Raw genomic sequence first — 25,268 nt, 5'->3', positions numbered from 1 at the left:
CAATCCGGTTTACATGTATAAGAGATTCTCAGTCGCCCCAGAACTTAAAGAAGGTTTTTCTTTTTTGGTGAAGCAGCATCTTGAGTAACTTTAACATGTCCGGACGTGGCAAACAGGGCGGCAAGGCGCGGGCCAAGGCCAAGACTCGCTCTTCCCGAGCAGGTCTTCAGTTCCCCGTGGGTCGTGTGCATCGACTTCTACGCAAAGGCAACTACTCCGAGCGAGTTGGGGCCGGCGCTCCTGTCTACCTGGCCGCTGTACTGGAGTATCTGACCGCCGAGATCTTGGAGCTGGCTGGTAACGCTGCCCGGGACAACAAGAAGACGCGTATCATCCCTCGCCACCTGCAGCTGGCCATCCGCAACGACGAGGAGCTCAACAAGCTGCTGGGCCGTGTGACCATCGCTCAGGGCGGCGTCCTGCCCAACATTCAGGCGGTGCTGCTGCCCAAGAAGACCGAGAGCCACCATAAGGCTAAGGGCAAGTAAATGGAAAGCTGGAATTTTTGATATCCAGTCATGCATAACCAAAGGCTCTTTTAAGAGCCACTTACATAATCATTCAAAGGGCTTCCACTTACCTGAAAAACGTTATGGTGAATGTGTCTGTCAAAGTAATCACTTTGAGCATGGTACGCGTGGGTATCTGAGAAGTGTAAATTTAAGACTGCTACATGTTTGCATGTTAGGCAATTCGATCTTAGCGGAAATTCAAGTGGCAACCTTACTGGTTAGACTTGCATTTGGAAGTTTATTTCGTGACAGCAATAAAGCCACAGGTTAAATGCTGCTTTGTTGTAATAGCATCCCATGCTTTCCTTCTGTGACTTAAAATGTTGCCTAAGGCTGTTCAATCAAATTGGTAATAGCAGGATTATTTTCCATAGTAGTTCCCGTGGGTGGTATTAAAGTAATAAACATACGGTAGTGTCAATGGTGTTTTGAGAATTTCATACTAAAAGATCATGATGCATTTTAGAAACCTGGAAGTTTAAATCAACATTAGGATTTTTATGTAAATATAATTTTTGCAGGAGAATGAGAATTGCCTGATCACATTTTAGTGTGCCCTTTTCAAAAGTTGATACAATGGATTTCTGGCGCCAAATTTAAAATTGAAGAATTTTGTTCAGCAAGCAACATGTCATCTCAATGCAGAGAGCAGAGAAAGCATCTGAAAGGCTCTCAGGATAGTACAGGCGAGCAAGAGTTGAAAACAATTAGGGAGAGTCAGGAAGATGTTAATATATGGTTAAACCCTTAGAGTGTTCATGTGATCAGGAAGTGGATGTCGCCACCAATACCTTTGCTGCTAGCTGCAAGGTAACGACTGCGTGGCCCAATCAGAAGGTGCCTCTCTTTATATATACACAGGTAGCAAGTCGTAAGCATTCAGTTTTCCATTAAGTACAGTTTCTTTTCGATTGTAATGGCCCGTACAAAGCAAACGGCCCGTAAGTCTACCGGCGGCAAGGCCCCGCGCAAGCAGCTGGCCACCAAGGCCGCCCGCAAGAGCGCCCCGGCCACCGGCGGCGTCAAGAAGCCTCACCGCTACCGGCCCGGCACCGTGGCGCTGCGCGAGATCCGCCGCTACCAGAAGTCCACCGAGCTGCTGATCCGCAAGCTGCCGTTCCAGCGCCTGGTGCGCGAGATCGCGCAGGACTTCAAGACCGACCTGCGCTTCCAGAGCTCGGCCGTCATGGCGCTGCAGGAGGCCAGCGAGGCCTACCTGGTGGGGCTGTTCGAGGACACCAACCTGTGCGCCATCCACGCCAAGCGTGTCACCATCATGCCCAAGGACATCCAGCTGGCCCGCCGCATCCGCGGGGAGAGGGCGTAAACTCTTAGAAACAGTACTAAGCTGAACCCAAAGGCTCTTTTCAGAGCCACCCACCTTTTCCGTTGAAGAGCTGTTTATCGCTGTTGAAGTTCATCTGGAATCGTCCCCGTGTCTATTTGTAATCCATGGTAATTAAATTAGTTAAATGAATCTCCCTTATTGTGTTTTTTTCTAAGTTTTTATTAAGTTATCCTCATGTTTTCTTTATGCGACTGTTAGGATATTATTTTAAGATTGTGTATGTGAACACAACCCAAACTTAAAAGAGGATTGGCCTGCAACAGGGTAGTACCTAGAATGTCTTTAAGCTGATTGGTTCCCATGTCACTCGCAGCTTCTCAGGTTAAAGAGTTTTAGCTCTTTCCAGAAATGTGCTTGTTGAAATTCAGGGAGGGAAACTGAATGACTATTCCCCCTAAGGAATCTTTAATTTTATATTACCATTCACTGAGATCAGTTTGGGTTTTATAATTTATATGTGTTTACTTTTTTTGCGTTCCATTGTCAGTGCTAGGAGTTCAATGCAGGATCTTGGTCATTCTATGCCAGCCTAATACTGATCCAGGACCCCAGTCGTATATTCTATTTGTCAATTTTTGAAAATCATAGGCCTATGCTTTTTTCAAAACATCCCTTCATATTATCAGGTTGAAGAGAACATCTTTGCTTAAAATATAAGATTTGTGTTTGTAGTTTCAGTTTGATGATATCTTCTTGGCATTTCATAAATTCAATTGCTTGATTTTTATTCAGATTTATCCAGGAAATCTTACAGTTTAGAGGCAGTAACAGGATGTTTTGGGGTTTCTCCACAAGAACAACAGTAGCAGATGTTTGGAACAACAGTTCATTAGAACAGTCTCTCTCTCTCTCTCTCTCTCTCTCTCTCTCTCTCTCTCTCTCTCTCAACAAGCATCATAGTGGTTTTTCAGGGAAGATTAATTTTGGGAGTTCAAATGTTCAGTTCTTTAAGGAAATGGAATAGTCAGTAATCTTCCTGAAATAATAATTGAAACCATAGTTTATTTCAGGGCGATTCAGTGGAAATTATAAACAAGAACTCTTTCATGAATTAAAAAATAATTCTTTGAACTGGCTGTGCTTGGGGAAATCAGTAAAATGTTTATGACCCTCTGCAGATTAGGTCTGTTATGTTTTAGATGTGGAAGAGGGACTTTGAAAAGGTATTCAGGAATAAGATGAAGGAATGTGTCAGCATTCACACACACACACACACACACACACACCCACACCCACACAAGTTTAAAAACATTCTTTATAGTCAAGTACTACATTTACAACTTATGCAAATGTTGAGGGAAGGTGGTACCACTTAGCTTCTTCATATTGAGTATAGGACTGTAGGCAGAATGTGTTTTAATTTTATTTCATTCACTTCTTATAAGATATGCCCCCCCTCACACACATTATGTTTATTTCGATGCATGTACATTCTCTATTTCATTATGACTGTGAAGTAGAAAAATGCTGGGTGCAGCTGGGCATGGTGGTGCTAGCATGAAATCCCAGGGGCTGGGAACACTGAGGCAGGAGGTTTGCAATTTCAAGCCAACCTCCACAACCGTGGGGTGTGAAGCAACTCAGTGGGTCCCTATCTCTAAGTAAAACACTGGGATGTGGTTCAGTGGTTCAGTGCCCCTGAGTTCATCCGGAAAAAAAAAAGAAAAAAAAAAAAAAATACACACACACACACACACACACAAGCACTGGGTACAAAGTCCAAAGAAGCTGAGGGTTTCATCTTGTCCTTTTCTTGATCCCATCTAAAGCAACAAATGTGTGAATACATCATGTAGCACACCTAACTTGGACTAGGAAAAAAATAAATGTAAAAAAAAAAAAATTCAAAATAATCTAAATGTTTGAGATGAGAAAGCAGCTTAGTATAAGTCACTTTACTTTGAGCATTTATTCACATACTACGGAGCTTATGTTTTTCCAATGTAAAGGGATTTAACTCATGACAGTTGATTTTCTGCTGCATCACATAGGAAGAGTTTTTTCTTCAGTCAGCAGGAATTGTCCAATGGAGTGCCTTTCTTACCTTCCTTAAATTCATCTGTAAGTTTTATGTGGACACTTCAGAAGGCTAGTCCTGCAGTCCTGTCCTTTTTCCTTATCACTGTTGACTTTTGGGTACACGGCAGTCCCCCCAAATTACCAACTCTATCTAAGTAACATTATAATTTGCATCCCTAAAAGACCTACTAACAATGCCTTTTTTTTTTTTTTTTAACTAGTTTGCACTTCAGTTTCTCACTTCTTCCCCTTCCTTTGTCACCATGTGAAGCCTATTAGCACGTTTGAAGGATTCTTCATAAATTCATCTTTTATCTTCCTCCTCATGGTTGTGGTTCCGGCTCTCTTATTTTGCAGCTGCATTGGCTATTTTCAAAGTATCTTTGTTGGTTATGAACTGCCATCTTTATGGACTTTAATTCATTTTGTTTATTGCAATGAAAACAAAACACTTCAAATTTTTATGCCCCATATTCCTGTAGTTTTAGGATTTAAGAATTTCTCTTTTATGAGGCATTCAAAGTCTTTTATCATGGCATTGAATCACCATTCTGCACTGTAATTTACAACTGTCATGGAATGTATAAAAACACTGATGTGTATTTGAGTGTCGATTTTACTCTTATGAGTTACATGATATTGATCATAACCTCTAATGTTTCACTGTATCTTTTTTTTCCATTTTTCCCCCTTTTTCTCTCCCCAGCTTAAATTATATTTTAAACTAATCTAAGAATGTACTTTGACATTTTTATATATGTTATTTTCCATCCCTTGGGATTTAATCTTTCCAGTTTAAATTCCTGTACTGATCACTTTAATGGCCATTATAATCTATTTCATATTATGTGTATACTTGTTCATTTTAATTTCCTCCTAGGAGATTGTAAACATCCAAAGTATGGATTTGGTTTTATCCATCTGTCATACAGTTATTGATAGGAAAGGGTTTTCCATATACAGAGTCTGGAGCCATGAGTGTCGTGAACCTCCTTCTGTTGCTTCCTCTGCCATCATGATTATTTCCCAAATGCTTGTTCCTGCACCAGTTAGTCTGGGCAGTACTGCTGACATAGGAGAACTTGATTCTTGTTATTTCTTTTGCATTGAATGAAAGCCTCACCCGTTGGGGCCTTAACATCATTGAAGATAAATAGCAATTATGAACGAAGTAGTTATTCCAGTTTCTATCTAACATTAAACTCTGAAATAGCCCATACTGTCTGTTTTCCTAAGGGTTTTAATCCAATATTAATCCAGATATATAATTCTTGTTCAATAACCATATAACTATTTAACGTAAAATAAAGAAATGTGACTCTATGAGGCTCTTTATTCCCTTCACATTTTGAAGAAATAAAATAATTCTGGTAATGAATGGATACCTTTGTACCAAATAGAAGAGAGAAAACCCAGCATTTATTACTGAGTAAACATTAACAGATTTACATAGATGTAAGGAAGGACAAAAGAACTATACACTTGGGACAAAATCACATATACCTTATATTGCACCATAGAATAACAACTTCTCATATCCTCAATAGCTGAGGGTGCAGCTTTAGATAATCTCCTTTAGATGTCGAGAAAATTCTGAACAAGTGTTAGAGGTGCATGTCATCACTTCCAGAGGTTATTTGGCCTATGACTTGGGAGATATGCCTGTATTGTAAATTGCAAACTGTCAGGGTCTCTGGCTCAGTGATCCCTTTAGGTCATGCAGAACATAGATTGAACATGGGGAATAAAAAGAAAGTTAGCAAGAATTATTTATTGCCTGGATTTACATAGCAAGGTGTCTATCCCATATTTAGAGTAACAAGGAATTCAAAGGCTGAAATCTTATTCATTTTTAGTAAGAGATTAACTATTCTTAAGCTATATCGAAATCTCTCATGGAGTTTATGCCAATTTCCACAAGATCAAAAATGTGCCTAGTGTAGGTTGTTCCTCAGCTGTAGAGCACTTGGGTAGCATGTGTGAGGCCCTGGATCAATTCTCAGCACCACATATAAATAAATGTAAAAAATAAAGGTCCATTAACATCTAAAAAAAAAAAAAAGTAAAAAAAAAAAAAAAATCTGCCTAAAATTGTTATGTCTACCCCTGAGCAGATCTATCCACATATAAATGTCTTTAAATGAGCGTATCCTTTACTTTGGGGCAAGCAGTTGTGATCAGATCTGCCTGGACAGATTTGGTGCTCTCTTGTTGCTTGTCTTAAATAATTAATGTGGTTGGGGAAAGTCCTTCTGCCACTCATAGAACTTGCACTTCTTTTCTTTCGACAATCTCCACCTTTAAATTTATTCCCATACTCCTGTCTGAGCATCCCAACTGTAATCCCAGCTACTTGGGTGGCTGAGACAAGATCGCAAATTCCAGGCCTGTGTGGGCAATTTAGTCAAACTCTGTCTCAAAAATTTTTTTTTTGTGGATTAGGATTTGCCTAGAAAACATGTGCCAAGCCTTGGGCTCAATCCCCAGTGCATCCCGTATCCTTAAAAGGAAAAAAATGGAAACCAGCTTTAATTCCTACAACATTTTTTCTTCAATTGTAAAGAAATACTTAAGCTATTTTTACACGAAAACTTTCTAAGATTGGAGGAAAGGAAAATAATGTTTTTTCTTTCATTAATGAAGTTGTCATTGCCATTTCCACTTATATATTTCCATCGGATTATTCTAATTTATAATTTGTATTCAATCATTCATAGAATTTAGTGCTCTTTTCTGAACATTTATGAAGCCCAGGTCCTTTCATTTCACTCTTTGAGGAGCCTCTAGAGGAGGAATTCTTAACTCATTGTTGTGTCATGGATTTATATTCATGTCGGATGAGCCTTTTGAGTCCCTTCCTGGAATGTTATATAAAGTTTCAGAGGATTATACATGGAATTACAAAGGAAGTGATCACCAAGGTAGTGCAATTTTAACATATTTAAACCTAATCAGCCCATATGTTCAAGTTTTACTAGTGCGGGTGTGATGGGTTCAAATGCTATTTTAGGATATGGACAGCTGGAATGTGATGTGATTAGTAGCACATATCCTGTCAATTCTATTGTTCTCAGGTGAAGAAAATGCTAAAGTGTAACTGGAGGATAGTAAAAATAAACATGGAATTTTTTTTTCTCTATTTTCCACTCCTGATCCTGTAATTCAGTAGCCATCACATAGTTTTATTTTTCCAGAAGGCCTGCGTGCTAAAGAGCCCTGCTTAGGTTTCTAGACTCCATAAGTCAGTAAAAATCATTTAAGAAGGTTAAACAATAAAGAAGTGAATTGATTCAATTTGTATTTAAAGCATCTCATAAGGAATAACAGCGTGTATTATTTCATATTGTTGGGCAAGTGTCAAGGTTTGTTTGTAGAAAACATGTGAGTGTATACACACACATTTATATTGCACTTCTCGGTGCTAGGTTGCCTCAGGGTCTCCGGGCCGGTTCCTGTGAGCCAGAGACAAATATGCAGAAGGGCGGGTACCGACTGGAGTTCCCGCCCCTGCTCTTGTGGTTTTCAAACAGGTCCGCTAGGCTATTATAAAAGCCTTCTGGCGGCTAGGGGAGCCTATTGTCCTGAGAACCCAGTTCTCCTTTCAGCATGTCTGGCCGTGGCAAAGGCGGAAAGGGCCTGGGCAAAGGCGGCGCCAAGCGCCACCGCAAAGTCCTGCGCGACAACATCCAGGGCATCACCAAGCCCGCCATCCGCCGCCTGGCCCGCCGTGGCGGCGTCAAGCGCATCTCCGGGCTCATCTACGAGGAGACCCGCGGCGTGCTCAAGGTGTTCCTGGAGAACGTGATCCGCGACGCCGTCACCTACACGGAGCACGCCAAGCGCAAGACGGTCACGGCCATGGACGTGGTCTACGCGCTCAAGCGCCAGGGCCGCACCCTCTATGGCTTCGGCGGCTGAGCCGTGGTATTGTCCTTGCAGTCGCTTTCGTTTCTCTACAAAGGCCCTTTTCAGGGCCACCCATCCTTTCACTCGAAAGGGTTGCATTACATTATTATCGTATTGTAGCATATCTTGGTTATGTCAGCGGAAGGGTTTTGTACCGTGGTTACAGTGTTTCCAACAACTAGGTGTTTTTGGGTACAGACTGTCGGGAATAGTCTGCAATCATCAAATATTTTTGGAGGGAACCTTTAAGAAATCTTGCACTACTATGTAGGTCGCAAGAGCTTTTTTGGGGGATCTTGTGTCACATTGTAGGAAGTGTATTTAGGCCCTGTTTCGTGCTACAGATAAATCAGATTGTATAAACTGGTATAATCTGGTTACTGTCGCCCCTTAGAACAGTAAGTAGCTCTTTTATTCTGGGGATTGAACCTGAGGATTTGTGACAAGCACTCTACCAACTAAGCTATATCCCCAGCCCCCAACAGTATTTCTTAATATATGAATCAAAAACTGCCGAAAAGAATGTGCTTAAGAATATATGTAGGGACATACACATTTCATGAGCTTTTATCTTTTTAGGGTCCCAAGGGCGTCCCAGAGCACCATGGATTTCCTGACAACAACCTGCCTTCTAGGATATTAGGGCCTGAGATCTGGAGACTCAAAATTTAAGGATAGACAGATAAAGGGAGACATAATATTGGAGAACACCTTGAATAAGAGTGTTTATTTTGTCATCATTTCTTCTCTGAGTATGGAAGCTCTACATATTCTTGAGTAGTTAGATCAACTCTTTAATAGTGTTATATTTCAGAATGCATGATTATCCATTCTGAAAGAATTAAATTCTCAGAGACCTGAGAGACTGAGTCTCACAATATTATTTTTAGTCTTATTATGAAAGAAGACTTTAAAATGCATTTTATCATGAGGCCCATTGATTTTCCTTCTATCTATTTATTATTTTAATAAATGTATTTAATAAGACATAAATATTTAGTAGTCTGTGATTAAGCATAATCATATGTTTACAGGAAACAGTCTCAATACCCTTTGATGTTTGGGAAACAGTCCTGAAAAGTGCTCTTAATGTGTCTTTGTTCAGGTTACTTGACCTCTCTGAGCCTTTTACCTATGTATGAATAAGAATACTATTTGTCTTATAGGCTTGATACTGAATAAAATTATTTGTCGAGCCTTTTGACCAGTGCATGGGTCATGATAAACATAATGTTTGGTTATCATTGTTATTCTATAACTGTTTTCATTTTTCATGACATTTGAGAGGCATGCAGAAAAAGAAGTTGGCATTTGAACCATAAAGATATGTACTGGTGTTTTTTATCTTTGTGGTCTGTAGTAATTTGCTAGCCACTGTTGTTCCTGAGTCCATAATTTAGGAGACCTTTTAGGTTGAGTTAAGCCCCTTTCTCTTTTGCCCTGTCATCTGCCTTGAGATGATACAGCAGCAGATGGCCCTCGGCCAGATTTTAATTCCTAGCCTGTAGACCTGAGAGAAATAGCTTTCTGTTCATTATCAGTTACTTAGTCTCAGTTACTCTGTTTCACAGAGTAAGACAAATAAAGGGCTCAGTAAATTCACTCACTTGTTTCTTCATCCATATAAGCCAGTTCATCAATTATTTGTTTTCTTCTGAATCTTACTAATAATTTCACCATGATTATTTGAAATAACCTCTCATTTTTTTCTAGTTTCTTGCTACTTAAAATTTTATAAAATCCATTTTTTCCACATAGCAACTTAAAAAGTGTTTAAAATTCTAATTGTGCTATCACAAAACAAATAAGCCTTCTTTTTGCATATTTGTTTCCCACATGAGCAGGTGTTTGTTTCACTCACTTTCTCATAATTTTGATTAGAGATGTCCAGACATAAGCCTTTTATTTCTTAGGCACAAATTCCTTTCTACTTTTAGACTTTTTGTACCAACAGTTACGTTATTCCAGAATTTTTACTTCCTAGAGTTTTGGTTCCTTTCTCTAAAGTGTTACCTCATCACAATCATGGCCCTTGGTTTTATTTTATTTCTTCATAGAACTTTATTTGAATTGCTTTGCTCAGTTGTCAACTTGTTTACCATCTCTTTTCTCTGGGGACTAAGCTAGTCATCCCAGGAGAGCTGGCTTTTGTATGTCTTCCTTGATGCTGAATCTCAACACTTAGCACAGAGAAATTTCAACAGAAACTGGGAAAAATAATTCATGGGAACTCTTGGACTGCTCTAAGATTTGTTTCCTGTATCCACTGCTCTATTACTGCTGCTCTTTCTTTTGTTTGAACAGTTATCTTCTTTCACCAATATTATTTTTCTCCAATTCTTCTAGGATCCTGGTACTGGAAGCCAGTTGATCATGTGTTCTCTGCTCAGGAGCTTTCAGTAACATTTTATTTTCTGAAAAATCAATCTCAGCTTCATTGTTTGACATGTAGGCTTTGCACTATTTATTTATTTTCTGTACTGGGGATTGAACTCAGGGTGCTCTACCATGGACCTACATCCCAGCCCTTTTTATTTTGTATGTTGGAACACAGTCTAGCTAAGTTGCTTACAGCCTTGCTAACTTTCTGAGATTGGCCTTGGACACCATAATCTCCAAGAATATGATAATTTAGCTGAGACGGGAATTTTTGATCAATCAACTAATGTCTTTGTTGGGGAGGTTTGTATAATCAGGGGGCAATTGGACAAAGAAAATTTCAAAGCTTGAAGAAATCATTGGGACTTTCAAAATCTGGAAAAAAGATGAAGAAATGAGAAAAATGAGAAACAAAAAGCAGAAAATTAATATTCTGAGGTTGGGTTACATACTTAGATGAGAACACACTTTGCAGAGCTGGAGGCCACAGCAGTGTTCTGATTTTGTGCTGAGAGCACAAAGGCTTAGGGTATGGGTGATACATGGTCAGGTGTGCCTTTAAAATGAGGTCTGTGACTCTGTAATGAAAATTGGATTCCCCATTGGCCAGGAATTTTCAGTATCATCTGAAACTACACCTTTAGTGAGTACAGTGGAAGTGCAGTTGCAATTTAGTAACTTTAAAATACTTGTTTCTCTCTTTACATTTATTTTTTCTTCAAAGAACAAAAGCTAGGCTAGCAAACTGGCTGGGAAGGCTGGTTAGGAGTGTTTCTCAAGGACCCTCAAGGACCCACTGTAGGTAGTGATAGTATTCTAGAGTGGATGTAGCATTTCCACTTATGAATAAAGAGCTCCCAGCAAAACTTTTCTAGCCCACCTCCCTCATGACAGCTTCTACCCTACAGTGACTTGAGAAGTGAGGAAGGGAAGCTCAGCTGTTTATTACTTGGAATTTAGTCTGTTGGACATTAAATGATTGCAGGTTTGTAGACTTTCAGACCTCAAGGTCCAAGGTCCAGCTACACCCCCCCCCCCCTTATGGTGGGGTGTAGCTCTTGTAGAGCACATGTATTCAGCTCTCAGGTTGTAATATAGGTTCAACCCCCAGTAATCCCCATCAAAAAAGAGAAAGAACATTTCCACAATTATTCTTTTCACACTATGACCTGTGGCAGTCCCTTCATCCCTCCTATTCACAATTACATAGGTCCATGCCTGGTTTGTTAGTCACAGCAGGGAAGGCAAAGGTACTGATTGCTGTCGCCCAAATCCAAGTTAGCACATGAACCGGAAAAGCAAAAAAACTGACATCACAGGCAGAACGGAGCAGCAAAGGACAGGAAGTGAGACAAGCAAGGGGCCGACATGGGGGGGAACTTCCACTTGTACCATAGATGGTCAATTGTCTCATATTAAGTGACCAATTTCATGAAGAGCCGAAGGCCACTCACATACTGCCTGAGTGAGTTTGGGACTCATCCTCATTTTCAGGAAGAGATTCTGTGACAGTCACGCATACAATAACACCCTGAAATCGCAGCTGGTAGACAGCCACCCAAGAGGCTGCATTTTATTAAGAACTAACTTTGCAAGCTGCCAGGAACAAATTTTACATTAGTGCACAACTCATTCGAGAACAGTTGGGTGGCTCTGAAAAGAGCCTTTGGGTTTAATAAATGCATTGGCACGACCGATTACTTGGAGCTAGTATACTTGGTGACCGCCTTGGTGCCCTCGGACACGGCGTGCTTGGCCAGCTCCCCGGGCAGCAGCAGGCGCACGGCCGTCTGGATCTCCCGGGACGTGATGGTCGAGCGCTTGTTGTAGTGAGCCAGGCGCGAGGCCTCGCCCGCGATGCGCTCGAAGATGTCGTTCACGAACGAGTTCATGATGCCCATGGCCTTGGACGAGATGCCGGTGTCGGGGTGCACCTGCTTGAGCACCTTGTACACGTACACCGAGTAGCTCTCCTTGCGGCTGCGCTTGCGCTTCTTGCCGTCCTTCTTCTGCGCCTTGGTCACCGCCTTTTTAGAACCCTTTTTGGGGGCAGGAGCGGATTTCGCTGGCTCAGGCATCTTTAGCTGCTCCGAGAAGAATGAGGCTTCTAAATTCTGACTCTGCTTATTTGTAGACAATCTTATGCAAATGAGGTATTACTTTTCTAAACTCTGATTGGTCCATTTGTGTAGGCCCGTGAGCAAGGAAGTATTCTAGACCTACTGTCCCATTGGTCAAATCCTGAGAGCAGCTTTTCAGCAAACGTGGCAGCTACTTTAATCTAAGTTACATTTTAAACAATAGAGCCTTTTTATTGGGAACAATTGAGATTAGTTTGCTTTTCGGTTTTAAAAAGTATGAGATGCCACAGCTGTGAAGCTCATGGTGCAATTTGGAAACTTAGGGGCCAATTTAAGAACTTCTGGATAAGCTGTATTTTTAGATTTGTACTTGTATTTAATTTTAGATTTTCCTTATTCACTTCTTATTCATTTTAGATTTGTATTATATTTTAGACCAATTTCATTCACTTTTTTGTTTTCGATTTAGATCTTTATATTCTAGACCAATAGGAGGAAAAGGAGGAATACTGAAGATCTAGGGGATAAGAAGTCTCCCAGATAATTATGAAGACAGGGTGTCCTAATGTTAAAAGACTGAACAAATACAACAGGAAGACAAAGGGGAACACACTACAGAGAGCGAGCAACCTAGCAGTTCTTAAAGGGAGTTAACACTGGAAAGATTTTCTTAGCTCATATGGCCAAATCATTCCAGTTGGAAAGGAATGAACCTAGTTTAGTCACAGAGTGAAGTACAAAAATCAAGTGATTAAATGCAATTGTGAAAAGATTATAAGAAAAAAAATATGAAATGGAAATCTGGTGTTTAAAGTTTATTTTTAGTTCATTATTGTTTTCTTTTTCCTGAATTTGATAACATGCTAATTCTTTCCTTTCTTCAGGGTGCTTCCAAACTCCTCAGTACTTTGTTACACTTTCCTGCAGGGCTGCCCCAGCCACAAGCCAGTGGGCAGGCAGCAGGGTTCTTGTGCACAAGGGCCTTTGCCTGTGAGGGGGAGTGACACTTTAATGGCAGTGCACTGGGAATTTAATCAATCACATATTTGTCTGACAAAATAACTTGTATTTCTCACTTCAGTGAAGGAAAACTTATTGAATAGGAATTCAAGTCTGTCTTTCTTATTCCCAATTTAGACAATGTAGCAACGTTCAGAATAGCTAATGTGTTTTGTATGTACTTATCTAATCCTAAAAGCCCTATGTGATTAAAACTACTACTTTTTCCATTTGACAGAAAAGGGTATTAGGTACTCAAGGCGAGTACCTTTGCCTCAATTACCATTTACTAGTAAGTGGTAGAATTAGAATGATGATTCAGGCAGAGATGATTTAGGGCCAGTATTGGAAAAGAGAAAGCTTGTGTTGTTCTCAGATTAAAAATGTGAAAATTTTGATTATACAGTGTACTTAGTAGAGAAAAAAGAGAAAGAAAATGAGACTAAATTTAGACTAGATTAACTGGAAAATGGCAGGAATACAGAAGAAGGCAGTTAGAAATGCAGAGAAAAAGAGTGTAAAATACTAAAGAAATTCACCCAAAGAGGATGAGCTGATTTCTTTAGTCACAAAATGTACTTTCATAAAGGTAAGAGAAGGATCCAGGGATACATGCTGCAACTGCAAAAGGACATAGAAAGAGGAGTGCAGAAGTATAAATCATCACATCAGAGTTAGAACTAGTATGATTGAGGAATACACATTTTTTTTTTTTTCTTCTACAATGCTGAGAATTGAACTAGGGTTTTAGCTCATGCTAGTGAAGCCAGAATCAGACAGTCAGTAGAGATAGGTAAATCGAGTCAGGTCGGATCAAGGAGGCCAATTTTGAGTGAGTCTGGGAAGTTGGAGACTGTCCCCTGAGGGATTGAGATGTTAATCCCTTCAGAGCCCTCCCTCCACCCTTATCAAGAAACTGCCCCAGTGCCAATCTATTGCCAAGGAAACCCATCCCAGGAATGGCTCCTCCCTACATGGAGGGAAAAGGCTGTCATCCCGTCCTTGTGCGCTCCATTCTGCCCTTCCCCCTTCAGCCCACCTGTTTCCCACCTTTGGGCCATCCCACCAAGCACTCCTGGACCTGGTCCCAGACCTAGACACATATGCAGGAAGGAAAAAGATAGGAAAAGGCAAGAGAATAAAGGAAGCCTAGGACAAAAAAAAGGCAGAACACCTCCCGTCTGGGGATTCCAGGCTACCTGCTATGGCTCTCTACCTACCTAGTTAGAAGATAGACAGAGGTTTACTTAGGAAAGTAGAAACAAATTCAAGGAGAATGCAGGTGATCTTAGAGACATACATTTTGGGGTAAAGTAAGGAATATCAATTCAAGAAAGAATGTGGGCTACTCTAGAGTGAGACATGTTTGGGGATCCAGTCTCCTCTTATAAAGAACTTTGGTGAGGGGTGGGTATGGAAAGGCATGTAGATGACACACAGGGTAGTCTGCTCATTCTCAGGATCCTTATGCTAATGTAGTCTTTATTACTATCCAGTAGTAGTGCTGGAAAGTGCCCTAAATTATAGATTTCTTCAAATATTGCCTCTTTCTTTAATCCATTTAGTGAGGTTTAATAAACAGGACACAGGTAGAGTTACAGGTTTCTCAGGAATTTGGGAGTTCCAGGCTTGGAAGCTAAATAAGCTTAGAAAGCGACAGGCCTGAAAACCTTATTTAGAACTTCTAAATTAAAATCTTATGTTCTTTTACTTTATTTATGTCTTTCTACCCATTTCTTATTCCTTCAATTGTATTAGCATATAGTTCCCTTGTTTTAATCATCTGACTTTTTTTTTTTTTTTAAGACCTCCTGCCTCTTTGTCTGCAAATATACCTGGTACAGTGCTGAGGCAGGAGGCTGCCTTAAGTCCAGGAGTTGCAGAGGCCCTGTTTGGAAAAAAAAAAAAAAAAAAAAAAGGACCTGGTAAAGTGCTGGCAGTTAGTAGCCACTTAGCACATGAATCAGTGGGTAACTCAATGAATCCAAGGTGCACTATTAGCAACCAGGGGAAGCGGTGTTGAAGGAATGGTTTCTATCTGATCTCAACTAGAGGTGCTAGTGGAAGAATTTTGACCCACATTACAGGGACAACTTCTCCTAGGATTCCACCCATTCTTTTCTTTCCTTTTATAGACAGCAAGAGTTGAGCTGGGCATGTAGCTCAGTTGGTAGAATGCTTGTCTTCCATGCTCAAGGACCTTGGGTTTAATTCCCTTCACAAAACAAGTGTTGCTCAAGCTGATCTGTAACTCCTGCGCTCCTCTGGAGTAGCTAAGAGCTTGCTCAAGATGATTGGCAACTCCTGGGCTCCTCTGGAGTAGCTAAAAGCACTGGTGGGTGCACAACACTCCTCCCCAGAATGTTTTATAAACTTGAGGGCTTGCTTGAGAGTTATACTGCCCAAACTGATCTCCATTATTTGCATACTGATTCTTCCTCCACTCCCCACAAACCAATAAACCCCCAGAAAACTCAGCATCTTCTCTTTATAGTCTATTTTTCTACACGATCCTAGTAGAATCTATTTTTTTTATTTTTAAAGTTAACAAGTTATTTTTTCTCACTTGTGTAAGTAGGTATTTGAGGTTTATTAGTAATTATTTTAGTATATTTCATTTGTCTATTTAACAAAACATGTTCAAAAATTTCCTAGATATTGGAGAAACAAAAGAGGAATGATTCATGAATTTGAGTTTATAGATTAGAGTTTTGTCATCAAAATACTTCCCACTAATCACATGAGGCAATTGAGCACTTTGAGTGGATATAGCTGGTAGAAACCTAAATTTCAAAATATTATTCAGTTTTTAAACTTAAAAGACAATCTTGATGCAATTGGAAGAAAATGAGTAGGTACAACCTAAACATGTAATTTGTGAATTTTTAAATACCTAAATACAGATCAAATATTTCCAATGAAAATTAAACATTAAAATGGATGTGGCTGGGTGATTGTAATCCCAGTCACTCAGGAGGCTGAGGCAAGTAGCGTACAAGTTTGTGGTCAGCCTGGAAAACTTAGATCCTGTCTAAAAAAGAATAATAAAAAAGGATACTTTAGTTCAGTGCTAGACTATCATCCTGGGTTCAATTCCCAGTACCACAGAAGAAAACCAAAACAATGAAAAAACAAAATTTAGATGCCTTTTAAGTCTAAATTACATAGCAGATCTCAACAATCTATTAGTAAAAAAGGACAAAAGTATCTCATTAATTTTTTTATGGATTACATGTTGAAATTATAACATTTTAGCTCTATCACAATAAAAATATTATTAAATTGAATCACTTGGCTCTTGTTTTTAAAAATGGATTCACCGAAGAGCTCAAAACTGCGTATGTGGCTCATATTACATACATGACAACAGTGCTGGGCTCAGGAAGGACAGGGACACTGCCTGACTCCCAGGGTGTGCCTGACTTGAGAAGAGGGAGGATGGCTGTTCTGAGGAAGTAGAGGGGAAAACTCTTTCACTGCCAAGCTCTGATGTGAAGAGTCTTGAGTCCAAACTGGGTGAGGCTGGTTGAGGCACTACGGGAGCTGCCCAGGGGGAATACTCATCAACAGACCTAGAGCTGACAAGGTCTGACATACTAAATGACAGGGCACCCTTCTCCCCACGCCCCTTGATATTTTCCCAAGTTTTAAAAATTGTTCTTAACCTTCTTGCCTATCCTGATGAAAGGCCACTCTTCTGCCAATTGCTCAGACCACCTTAAAAACTTAGAAACAATCCTTGACTCCTTTATTTTCTCCCATGTCCCACATTTAGTCCAAAACTCAACTAAAAAAAAAAAAAAAATAGCTACTTCAACAAGAAAACTGAACTCAAAGGACAGTATTAAAGTCTAGAAGGAAGAGCTGCAAAGATATTAGTAAAATAAATGTTGACAAATATCAATAGTAGTGTGAACAAGAGATGTGCACCCAATTTTGCATTAAATACACATTTTCCAATGCCAGAGAAATTTTCATTCAAGAAGGGAATTAACTCAGTTTTATGGTGAAGGTTAATTCCTTGAAGGAAGCTATTTTCAGAACCAAAAAATGGTGGGAGGATTTCTTTAATCACTGCAGTCTTCCAGGATCACAGGACTCAGATCATGGTCAATATCATCAGTTGCATTCAGGAAAATCTCATTTAAATCTTGCTGGGTCTGATAGTTACATTGAAGAAAGGGAGGGAAGGAGGAGAGAGAAGTGCTGAACACATTTGTTCTTATTTTAATGTGATCTAGAAGTACTGAAATTTATCAGCTACTTGTAGCATATATATTGCATACTAAGAAGATTGTCCAAATAAAGCTCCTGAATTCAGACTGTTCTAAACTCTTCTGAGGCAGTGACCACTAGATAATGGGCTAAAGGGTATTATCTAGATCAAAAGATTACCAGCTTAAAAACAAACTGGCTAGTATGTTTATAAATAAGTAGATTTCTCTGACAGTTTTTCCCCCCCAAAATTCTCTCCAAATCAAAAAACTGATATTTTGGGCTGGAGTTGTAGCTCAGTGGTAGAGTGCTTCCCTAGCATGTGCAAAGCCCTGGTTTCGATCCTCAGCACCACTTATAATAAGTTAAAAATTTAATTAATTAAATAAAGGGGTATTAAAAAAACTGATATTTTAAAATTCAGGTTTACGTATAATAGAACCCTAACATAATGATATATATTTCATTAAATGTAATATTGTAAGGTATTTTGAGGATTGTGAAGTCATGAAAGGAAGTTTTATAAGTTTTCTTTTGCTTTTCTCAGAAAACCATATCTGTTCTGAATTATGAATAATACTTAGGTCTTATGACATTTCTATTTTTAAATAAAGCCATCAAATGCATGTAATAAAATATTCCTCATGGCTTCTCGTTTCAGAAAAGAATTATTGGGATTATATTTTAACAAACATATTAGTCTGAAAACAAATTATGCATAATTTAAAAAATAATAAAGCCAGGAGCAGTGACACAGGGAGGTTCCCTTGGCTGTGGAGATTGGGAAAGGAGAATTGCAAGTTCAAAGCCAGCCTTGAAAGAATTCCCCACGCAAAGACACTTCGCCGGGAGAATTCCAATTTTATTGCAAAAAGCAGTGTGCTTATATAGAACTAAGGGGGAGATGGTAGGGTTTAGATAAATGGCAGGCAACCCGTTTATTGGCAAGTTCTTTCAGATACCAGCTCTGGAGCCCAGGAATTAGTTCTCATTGGGGCTAAGGTTCCCCGCCAGCGAGATTTGAAATTGGCGCCATCGGGAGAGTTCACACGGGCGGGAACTTGCTGCAGTTCGTTCGGCAGCAAAATAACCGGGGGGTGACGAACAACTTGTGTACTTGATACAGCAGGAGTAGGAGCCATTTATTGCAGGACAGGAGCAGTATTTATACATTCCACACAGCTTATCTAATTAGCATAGACTAGATACATCAGTCAACCAATAAGGAATCTCCACACTTAATGGCTTGTTTTTGTTACTTCTCAAACCACTCTCTCTGGCATTTTGCCAGGCACCATCCAGACTTGTTTACGAACTTTAACATTCCCCTGGCAAAATGCCAGGTGTTATTTTGACTTGTTTACAGACTCCAACATTTCCCCCTTTTGTTTAATTTAAATAATGACCATAGTGGTTTTTACAGAAACACCATAAATAACCTGCTACAAACAGAAAGGGAGGATACAAAATGCCACAATACCAAGCCAATTGATGGCTCCATGCAAGAAGCCCTTGGAAAAATTATACCAGCAATGACACCGTTAGCAAAGATACCGAGTTACAATTTGTTGTAGATTACAGTTTGTTATCTCAGTCCAGGTAAAGCAGTGTCTCAATAGATTAACTCACAGTCTAGGTAAATCACAGTCCAGGTAAGTTCTGCAGGCAGCTAGCTTAAATCACAGTCCAGGTAAGTTCTGCAGGCAGCTAGCTTGATTCGAAGTCTTGCCCGTTTCTCAGCCGAAGTCTCATCCGGTTTTCAGCAACACTAGAAATTCTTCCACCTTGGTCTTTACTGTCACTGGGACGAAGGCAGGAACTCCGGATGGCTAAAGAAAATCCTGTAGCATTCAACTAAGAAAGCAACCTTCTGAACAATTTAGTATATTATCTCAAGGTTTTTTACATTTGAAATAAGCATTAATAGTGCTCATTACTCATCAGCTTTCAGGTGTGGGAGAACCATTGTAGCTTAGTTATTGGCATTGAAAATGACCAAACATCAGGGACACTGGTAGCGTCTTCTGCTGGCTGTAGCGCCTGGGCAGCCCCAGATGGCCCTGGGGAGTGTCCCGGACTCAAGCTGCTACTGGGCACAGGGAGCAAGAGCCTGCAAGACTGTGCCTCCAGGTCAGGTCTAGATTTGGGCTCGCGGCAGTGGAAGAGCCAGCTCCCCGGCCAGGAGGCTGGGAAGGGCCAGTCGCCGCCGCCTCTTGGAAAATCCTTGCTGCGCTGTGACTGGCTTGCACACTCGGCAGCCGCCTCTCTGCTTCACGCACCCTCCGGTAACGAAAAGTATTTAGTAATAGCCTTTTGCTGCAACTTTTTTCCTGATAATCCTTCCTCCTCTGATAATCTTTCTTCTTCTGAACTTTCTGTTTCTTTCTGACTAGAGTTCCTGGGCTTCCATCAACACATGCCCTAACTATTCTTGGTTCCATTGGGGTGCCTTCTTCCCTTAGTAATTTACTTCTCACCCCTTCCATATTTTCATCACAAAGACAATACAATACACTGAGACAAAACAAGACACAAACATACTGTATCAGTCTTCTCCATTTTCTTAAAATGGCCATTTTTCCTCTCGCCCTATCTGCCTAGGGACGAGCAGATTTGCTCCCGTCCTATCTAAGAACGGGCAGCTTTTTTTTTCGTCACTTACCCCGGAGTGTCCCGGGGCTCCCCGTAACGGGCCACCATCTGCTGCAGTTCGTTCGGCAGCAAAATAACCGGGGGGTGACAAACAACTTGTGTACTTGATACAGCAGGAGTAGGAGCCATTTATTGCAGGACAGGAGCAGTATTTATACATTCCACACAGCTTATCTAATTAGCATAGACTAGATACATCAGTCAACCAATAAGGAATCTCCACACTTAATGGCTCGCTTTTGTTACTTCTCAAACCACTCCCTCTGGCATTTTGCCAGGCACCATCCAGACTTGTTTATGAACTCTAACATTCCCCTGGCAAAATGCCAGGTGTTATTTTTGACTTGTTTACAGACTCTAACATTTCCCCCTTTTGTTTAATTTAAATAATGACCATAGTGGTTTTTACAGAAACACCATAAATAACCTGCTACAAACAGAAAGGGAGGATACAAAATGCCACAATACCAAGCCACTTGATGGCTCCATGCAAGAAGCCCTTGGAAAAATTATACCAGCCATGACACCATTTGCAAAGATATAGATTACAGTTTGTTGTCTCAGTCCAGGTAAAGCAGTGTCTCAATAGATTAACTCACAGTCCAGGTAAATCACAGTCCAGGTAAGTTCTGCAGGCAGCTAGCTTAAATCACAGTCCAGGTAAGTTCTGAAGGCAGCTAGCTTGATCCGAAGTCTCGTCCATTTTTCAGCTGAAGTCTCGTCCGGTTTTCAGCAACACTGAAAATTCTTCCACCTTGGTCTTTACCGGCACTGGGACGAAGGCAGGAACTCCGGATGGCTAAAGAAAATCCTGTAGCATTCTACTAAGAAAACAACCTTCTGAACAATTTAGTACATTATCTCAAGGTTTTTTTACATTTGAAATAGGCCTTAATAGTGCTCATTACTCATTAGCTTCCAGGTGTGGGAGAACCATTGTAGTTACTGGCCTTGGAAATGACCAAACATCAGGGACACCAGTAGTGTCTTCTGCTGGCTGTAGTGCCTGGGCAGCCCCAGATGGCCCTGGGGAGTGTCCCGGACTCAAACTGCTACTGGGCACAGGGAGCAAGAGCCTGCGAGACCATGCCTCCGGGTCAGGTCTAGATTTGGGCTTGCGGCAGTGGAAGAGCCAGCTCCCTGGCCAGGAGGTGGGGAAGGGCCAGTCACCGCCGCCTCTTGGAAAATCCTTGCTGCGCTGTGACCGGCTTGCACACTTGGCAGCCGCCTATCCGCTTCACGCACCCTCTGGTAACGAAAAGTATTTAGTAATAGCCTTTTGCTGCAACTTTTTTCCTGATAATCCTTCTTCTTTTGAACTTTCTTTTTCTTTCTGACTAGAGTTCCTGGGCTCTTATCAACACATGCCCTAACTCTTCTTGGTTCCACTGGGGTGCCTTCTTCCCTTAGTAATTTACTTCTCACCCCTTCCATATTTTCGTCACAAAGACAATACAATACACTGAGACAAAACAAGACACAAACATACTGTATCAATCTTCTCCATTTTCTCGAAATGGCCATTTTTCCTCTCGCCCTATCTGCCTAGGGACGAGCAGATTTGCTCCCGTCCTATCTATGGACGGGCAGCATTTTTTTCGTTACTTACCCCCGAGTGTCCCGGGGCTCCCCGTACGGGCCACCATCTGCCACAGTCTGGCTGGCTGGGCAAAATAGCTGGGGGGTGACGAATAACTTGTGTAGGTTGATACAGCAGGAGTGGAAGACGTTTATTGCAGGACAGGAGCAGTATTTATACATTCCACACAGCTTATCTAATTAGCATAAACTAGATACATCAGTCAACCAATAAGGAATCTCCACACTTAATGGCTTGCTTTTGTTACTTCTCAAACCACTCCCTCTGGCATTTTGCCAGGCACCATCCAGACTTGTTTAGGAACACTAACATTCCCCTGGCAAAATGCCAGGTGTTATTTTTGACTTGTTTACAGACTCTAACAGCTTTGGGTTAAAGCCCCTGGGTTCAGCCCTAGTCCCCCACCCCCTCAAAAATAAGACTACTAAAACAAAACATAAAGATGAAGGAAAAATATGCCTGGAAAACGTTTAGCAAGAGAGTGCAAGTATAGTAGTATTAATAGCAGACAAACAATATAAAGCTGAAAGTATTACTAGGGATACAAAGGGACACAGTGCAAATCAGAGACATGGCGTCTGATAGAAGAAAAAGTTGGCTACGATCTACATACTGTGGGGTCGGGCTCCAAATTCCTCAATAGGACACCCATAGCACAAAAGTTAATAACTAGAATCAACAAATGGGACTTACTCAAACTAAAAAGTTTTTTCTCAGCAAAAGAAACAATAAGAGAGGTAAATAGGGAGCCTACATCCTGGGAACAAATCTTTACTCCTCACACTTCAGATAGAGCCCTAATATCCAGAGTATACAAAGAACTCAAAAAATTAGACAATAAGATATCAAATAACCCAATCAACAAATGGGCCAAGGACCTGAACAGACACTTCTCAGAGGAGGACATACAATCAATCAACAAGTACATGAAAAAATGCTCACCATCTCTAGCAGTCAGAGAAATGCAAATCAAAACCACCCTAAGGTACCATCTCACTCCCGTAAGATTGGCAGCCATTATGAAGTCAAACAACAACAAGTGCTGGCGAGGATGTGGGGAAAAGGGTACACTTGTACATTGCTGGTGGGACTGCAAATTGGTGCAGCCAATTTGGAAAGCAGTATGGAGATTTCTTGGAAAGCTGGGAATGGAGCCACCATTTGACCCAGCTATTCCCCTTCTCGGTCTATTCCCTAAAGACCTAAAAAGAGCATGCTACAGGGACACTGCTACATCGATGTTCATAGCAGCACAATTCACAATAGCAAGACTGTGGAACCAACCTAGATGCCCTTCAATAGACGAATGGATAAAAAAAATGTGGCATTTATACACAATGGAGTATTACTCTGCATTAAAAAATGACAAAATCATAGAATTTGCAGGGAAATGGATGACATTAGAGCAGATTATGCTAAGTGAAGCTAGCCAATCCCTAAAAAACAAATGCCAAATGTCTTCTTTGATATAAGGAGAGTAACTAAGAACAGAGTAGGGACGAAGAGCATGAGAAGAAGATTAACATTAAACTGGGATGAGAGGTGGGAGGGAAAGGGAGAGAGAAGGGAAATTGCATGGAAATGGAAGGAGACCCTCAGGGTTATACAAAATTTCATACAAGAGGAAGTGAGGGGAAAGGGGAAAATAATACAAGGGGGAGAAATGAATGATAGTAGAGGGGGTAGAGAGAGAAGAGGGGAGGGGAGGGAGGGGAGGGGGGATAGTAGAGGATAGGAAAGGCAGCAGAATACAATAGACACTAGTATGGCAATATGTAAATCAATGGATGTGTAACTGATGTGATTCTGCAATTTGTATACGGGGTAAAAATGGGAGTTCATAACCCACTTGAATCAAAGTGTGAAATATGATATATCAAGAACTATGTAATGTTTTGAACAACCAACAATAAAAAAATTAAAAAAATAATAAATAAATAAATAAATAAATAAATAAATAAATTTCCATGCCATCAAAATGCTACTTACTGATTCACGTCCATTGGATGGCTATTATTAAGTGAAATATAAGAAATGTTGGCAAGGTCGTAAAGATATTGAAATGCTTGGGCATTGTCAATAAGAATGTAAAATGCTGTAGATACTGTGGAAAAGAGTTTGATAGTTTCACAAAAAGGTAAACATAGAATTGCCGTACTATCCAGCAGTTCTGCTCTCAGGTATGCATATCCAAAAGGACTGAATTCAGAGACTTAAGCAGATCTGTATTTGAACAGTCTTCATAGCAGCATTATTCACAATGGCAATGAGGTAAAGACAATGCAAACATCCATCAACACATGAATAGGTAAACAAAATGTGGCATATACATGCAATGGAATGTGATTTCACCTTTAAAAAGAATGAAATTCTGACACATGAAACAACATGCATGAATATTGAAAACATTATGCAAAGTGAAATAAGTAAGACACAAAAGAACAAATAGCACATAACTCCACCTATGTGAAATACTTAGAGTAGTCAAAATCATACAGAATGTTAGTTGCCAAAGGGGTAACAGCATTTAATGGGCACAGCATTTCTGTTTAGAATAATGGAGAAAAATCTGGTATGGAAAATGTTGACTAGTGTACTGCACTGTGAATGTACTTAACATCAGTGAATTACTAATTAAAACAAATTTTTTAAAAATTCTCACCATAAAAAGATAAATTTTTATATGTATTTTACCATAGTAAGAAAAAAAAAAGAGGACAAATAGCTTTGAAAGCAGATTGTGTGCCATGTAGTAGTTAATGGATGAAGCTTGCCATCATCATCAATTTGTTTTTTAACATTCAGCCAAGACTTGTAAATCAAAATAAGCATTTAATTAAAATATTTTAAGTGCCAAACAAACAAACAAACAAACAACAACAACAACAACAAAAAAAAAAAACAAAGGGACACAGTAAAGATGCCTGTTGGCAATGTGGAAAAGAAGGTATTCTTCAAAGTCCATCCAAAGTCTAGAAAACCTGCAACAAACATGAACACATCTTTGCCTTCCTAAGGAACAGAACAAAACAAGCAGAAACCAAGGAAAACTCCCCGGAACTGACCAGAACAAACAACAGCAACAACAACAAAAAAACCCTAGAATCTGAAGCTAGGGAGATAAACAAACCAGTTAGAGTTTTCTGGGTTAAATATCATTATCAGAAGATTCTGAGTTCTGAGAATTAAAGTCTGTGCCTTGGGGAAGACAATTCTAGGCTTTTAAATAGAACTAAGATACTTAGCATTAAGCCAACACTCTGGGAAAGCATAAGATGGAGGGGGAAAGAAACAAGCAAAAGTTCCTAGGAACAAAAGTTGTCTCTATAAGGTTCTAGAGAGGAGAGCAGAGGAAATTTACTTGGTCTGGGTATCTCATTAAAAGTGACCTGGAATTAAGGTGAGGCAGGTGCACAGTGCCCTCTATTGATTTACAAAGAAACTACCCCCTTCAGAAGCAATCCATTCAGTGGTTTACCTTTAAACCATTATCCCCCAGGTGTGAACCACCTGGAACCCAAGTTCTCTAGGTTTATACAGGCTATTTATTTGTTTAT

The 25,268-nt window shown here is 40.2% G+C and overlaps 4 protein-coding genes and 1 long non-coding RNA gene across 8 annotated transcripts; 3 read left to right on the top strand and 2 right to left on the bottom strand.

The window, feature by feature from the left end:
• The first annotated feature begins 64 nt into the window (after window positions 1-64).
• Window positions 65-933, top strand: LOC114102738 (histone H2A type 1-B). The gene has a single exon (XM_027948249.2). The coding sequence runs from the start codon at window positions 96-98 to the stop codon at window positions 486-488; it is 393 nt and encodes a 130-aa protein (XP_027804050.1). The 5' UTR covers window positions 65-95; the 3' UTR covers window positions 489-933.
• LOC114102736 (histone H3) lies at window positions 537-1,989 on the top strand. Its single transcript, XM_027948247.3, has one exon. The coding sequence runs from the start codon at window positions 1,429-1,431 to the stop codon at window positions 1,837-1,839; it is 411 nt and encodes a 136-aa protein (XP_027804048.1). The 5' UTR covers window positions 537-1,428; the 3' UTR covers window positions 1,840-1,989.
• Window positions 1,990-7,472: 5,483 nt separating this feature from the next.
• LOC114102747 (histone H4) lies at window positions 7,473-10,230 on the top strand. 4 transcript variants are annotated; one of them, XM_027948260.3, is made up of 2 exons: window positions 7,473-7,800; window positions 10,132-10,230. In XM_027948260.3, exon 1 carries the CDS (start codon window positions 7,486-7,488, stop codon window positions 7,795-7,797), a length of 312 nt encoding a protein of 103 aa, XP_027804061.1. In that variant the 5' UTR covers window positions 7,473-7,485; the 3' UTR covers window positions 7,798-7,800; window positions 10,132-10,230. The 4 variants fall into 4 exon arrangements, with proteins under 4 accessions (XP_027804061.1, XP_027804060.1, XP_071469879.1 ...); XM_027948259.3 differs by having other exon boundaries at window positions 7,473-7,803; XM_071613778.1 differs by lacking the exon at window positions 10,132-10,230 and adding an exon at window positions 8,365-8,987.
• A 1,471-nt stretch (window positions 10,231-11,701) lies between these two features.
• Window positions 11,702-12,248, bottom strand: LOC114102744 (histone H2B type 1-C/E/F/G/I). The gene has a single exon (XM_027948256.2). The coding sequence runs from the start codon at window positions 12,240-12,242 to the stop codon at window positions 11,862-11,864; it is 381 nt and encodes a 126-aa protein (XP_027804057.1). The 5' UTR covers window positions 12,243-12,248; the 3' UTR covers window positions 11,702-11,861.
• A 7,975-nt stretch (window positions 12,249-20,223) lies between these two features.
• LOC139706293 (uncharacterized) lies at window positions 20,224-21,754 on the bottom strand. The gene is made up of 2 exons (XR_011707899.1): window positions 21,721-21,754; window positions 20,224-20,932 (listed from the first exon to the last, which is right to left on the bottom strand). It is a non-coding gene; the product is annotated as an uncharacterized lncRNA (long non-coding RNA).
• Window positions 21,755-25,268: the final 3,514 nt, after the last annotated feature.

The sequence above is a fragment of the Marmota flaviventris genome, chromosome 6 (assembly GCF_047511675.1).
Source record: "Marmota flaviventris isolate mMarFla1 chromosome 6, mMarFla1.hap1, whole genome shotgun sequence".
NCBI classification, from domain to species: Eukaryota; Metazoa; Chordata; class Mammalia; order Rodentia; family Sciuridae; genus Marmota; species Marmota flaviventris.
Note: the sequence above shows the minus strand (reverse complement) of the source record. Positions and strands in the feature narration are given on the sequence as shown.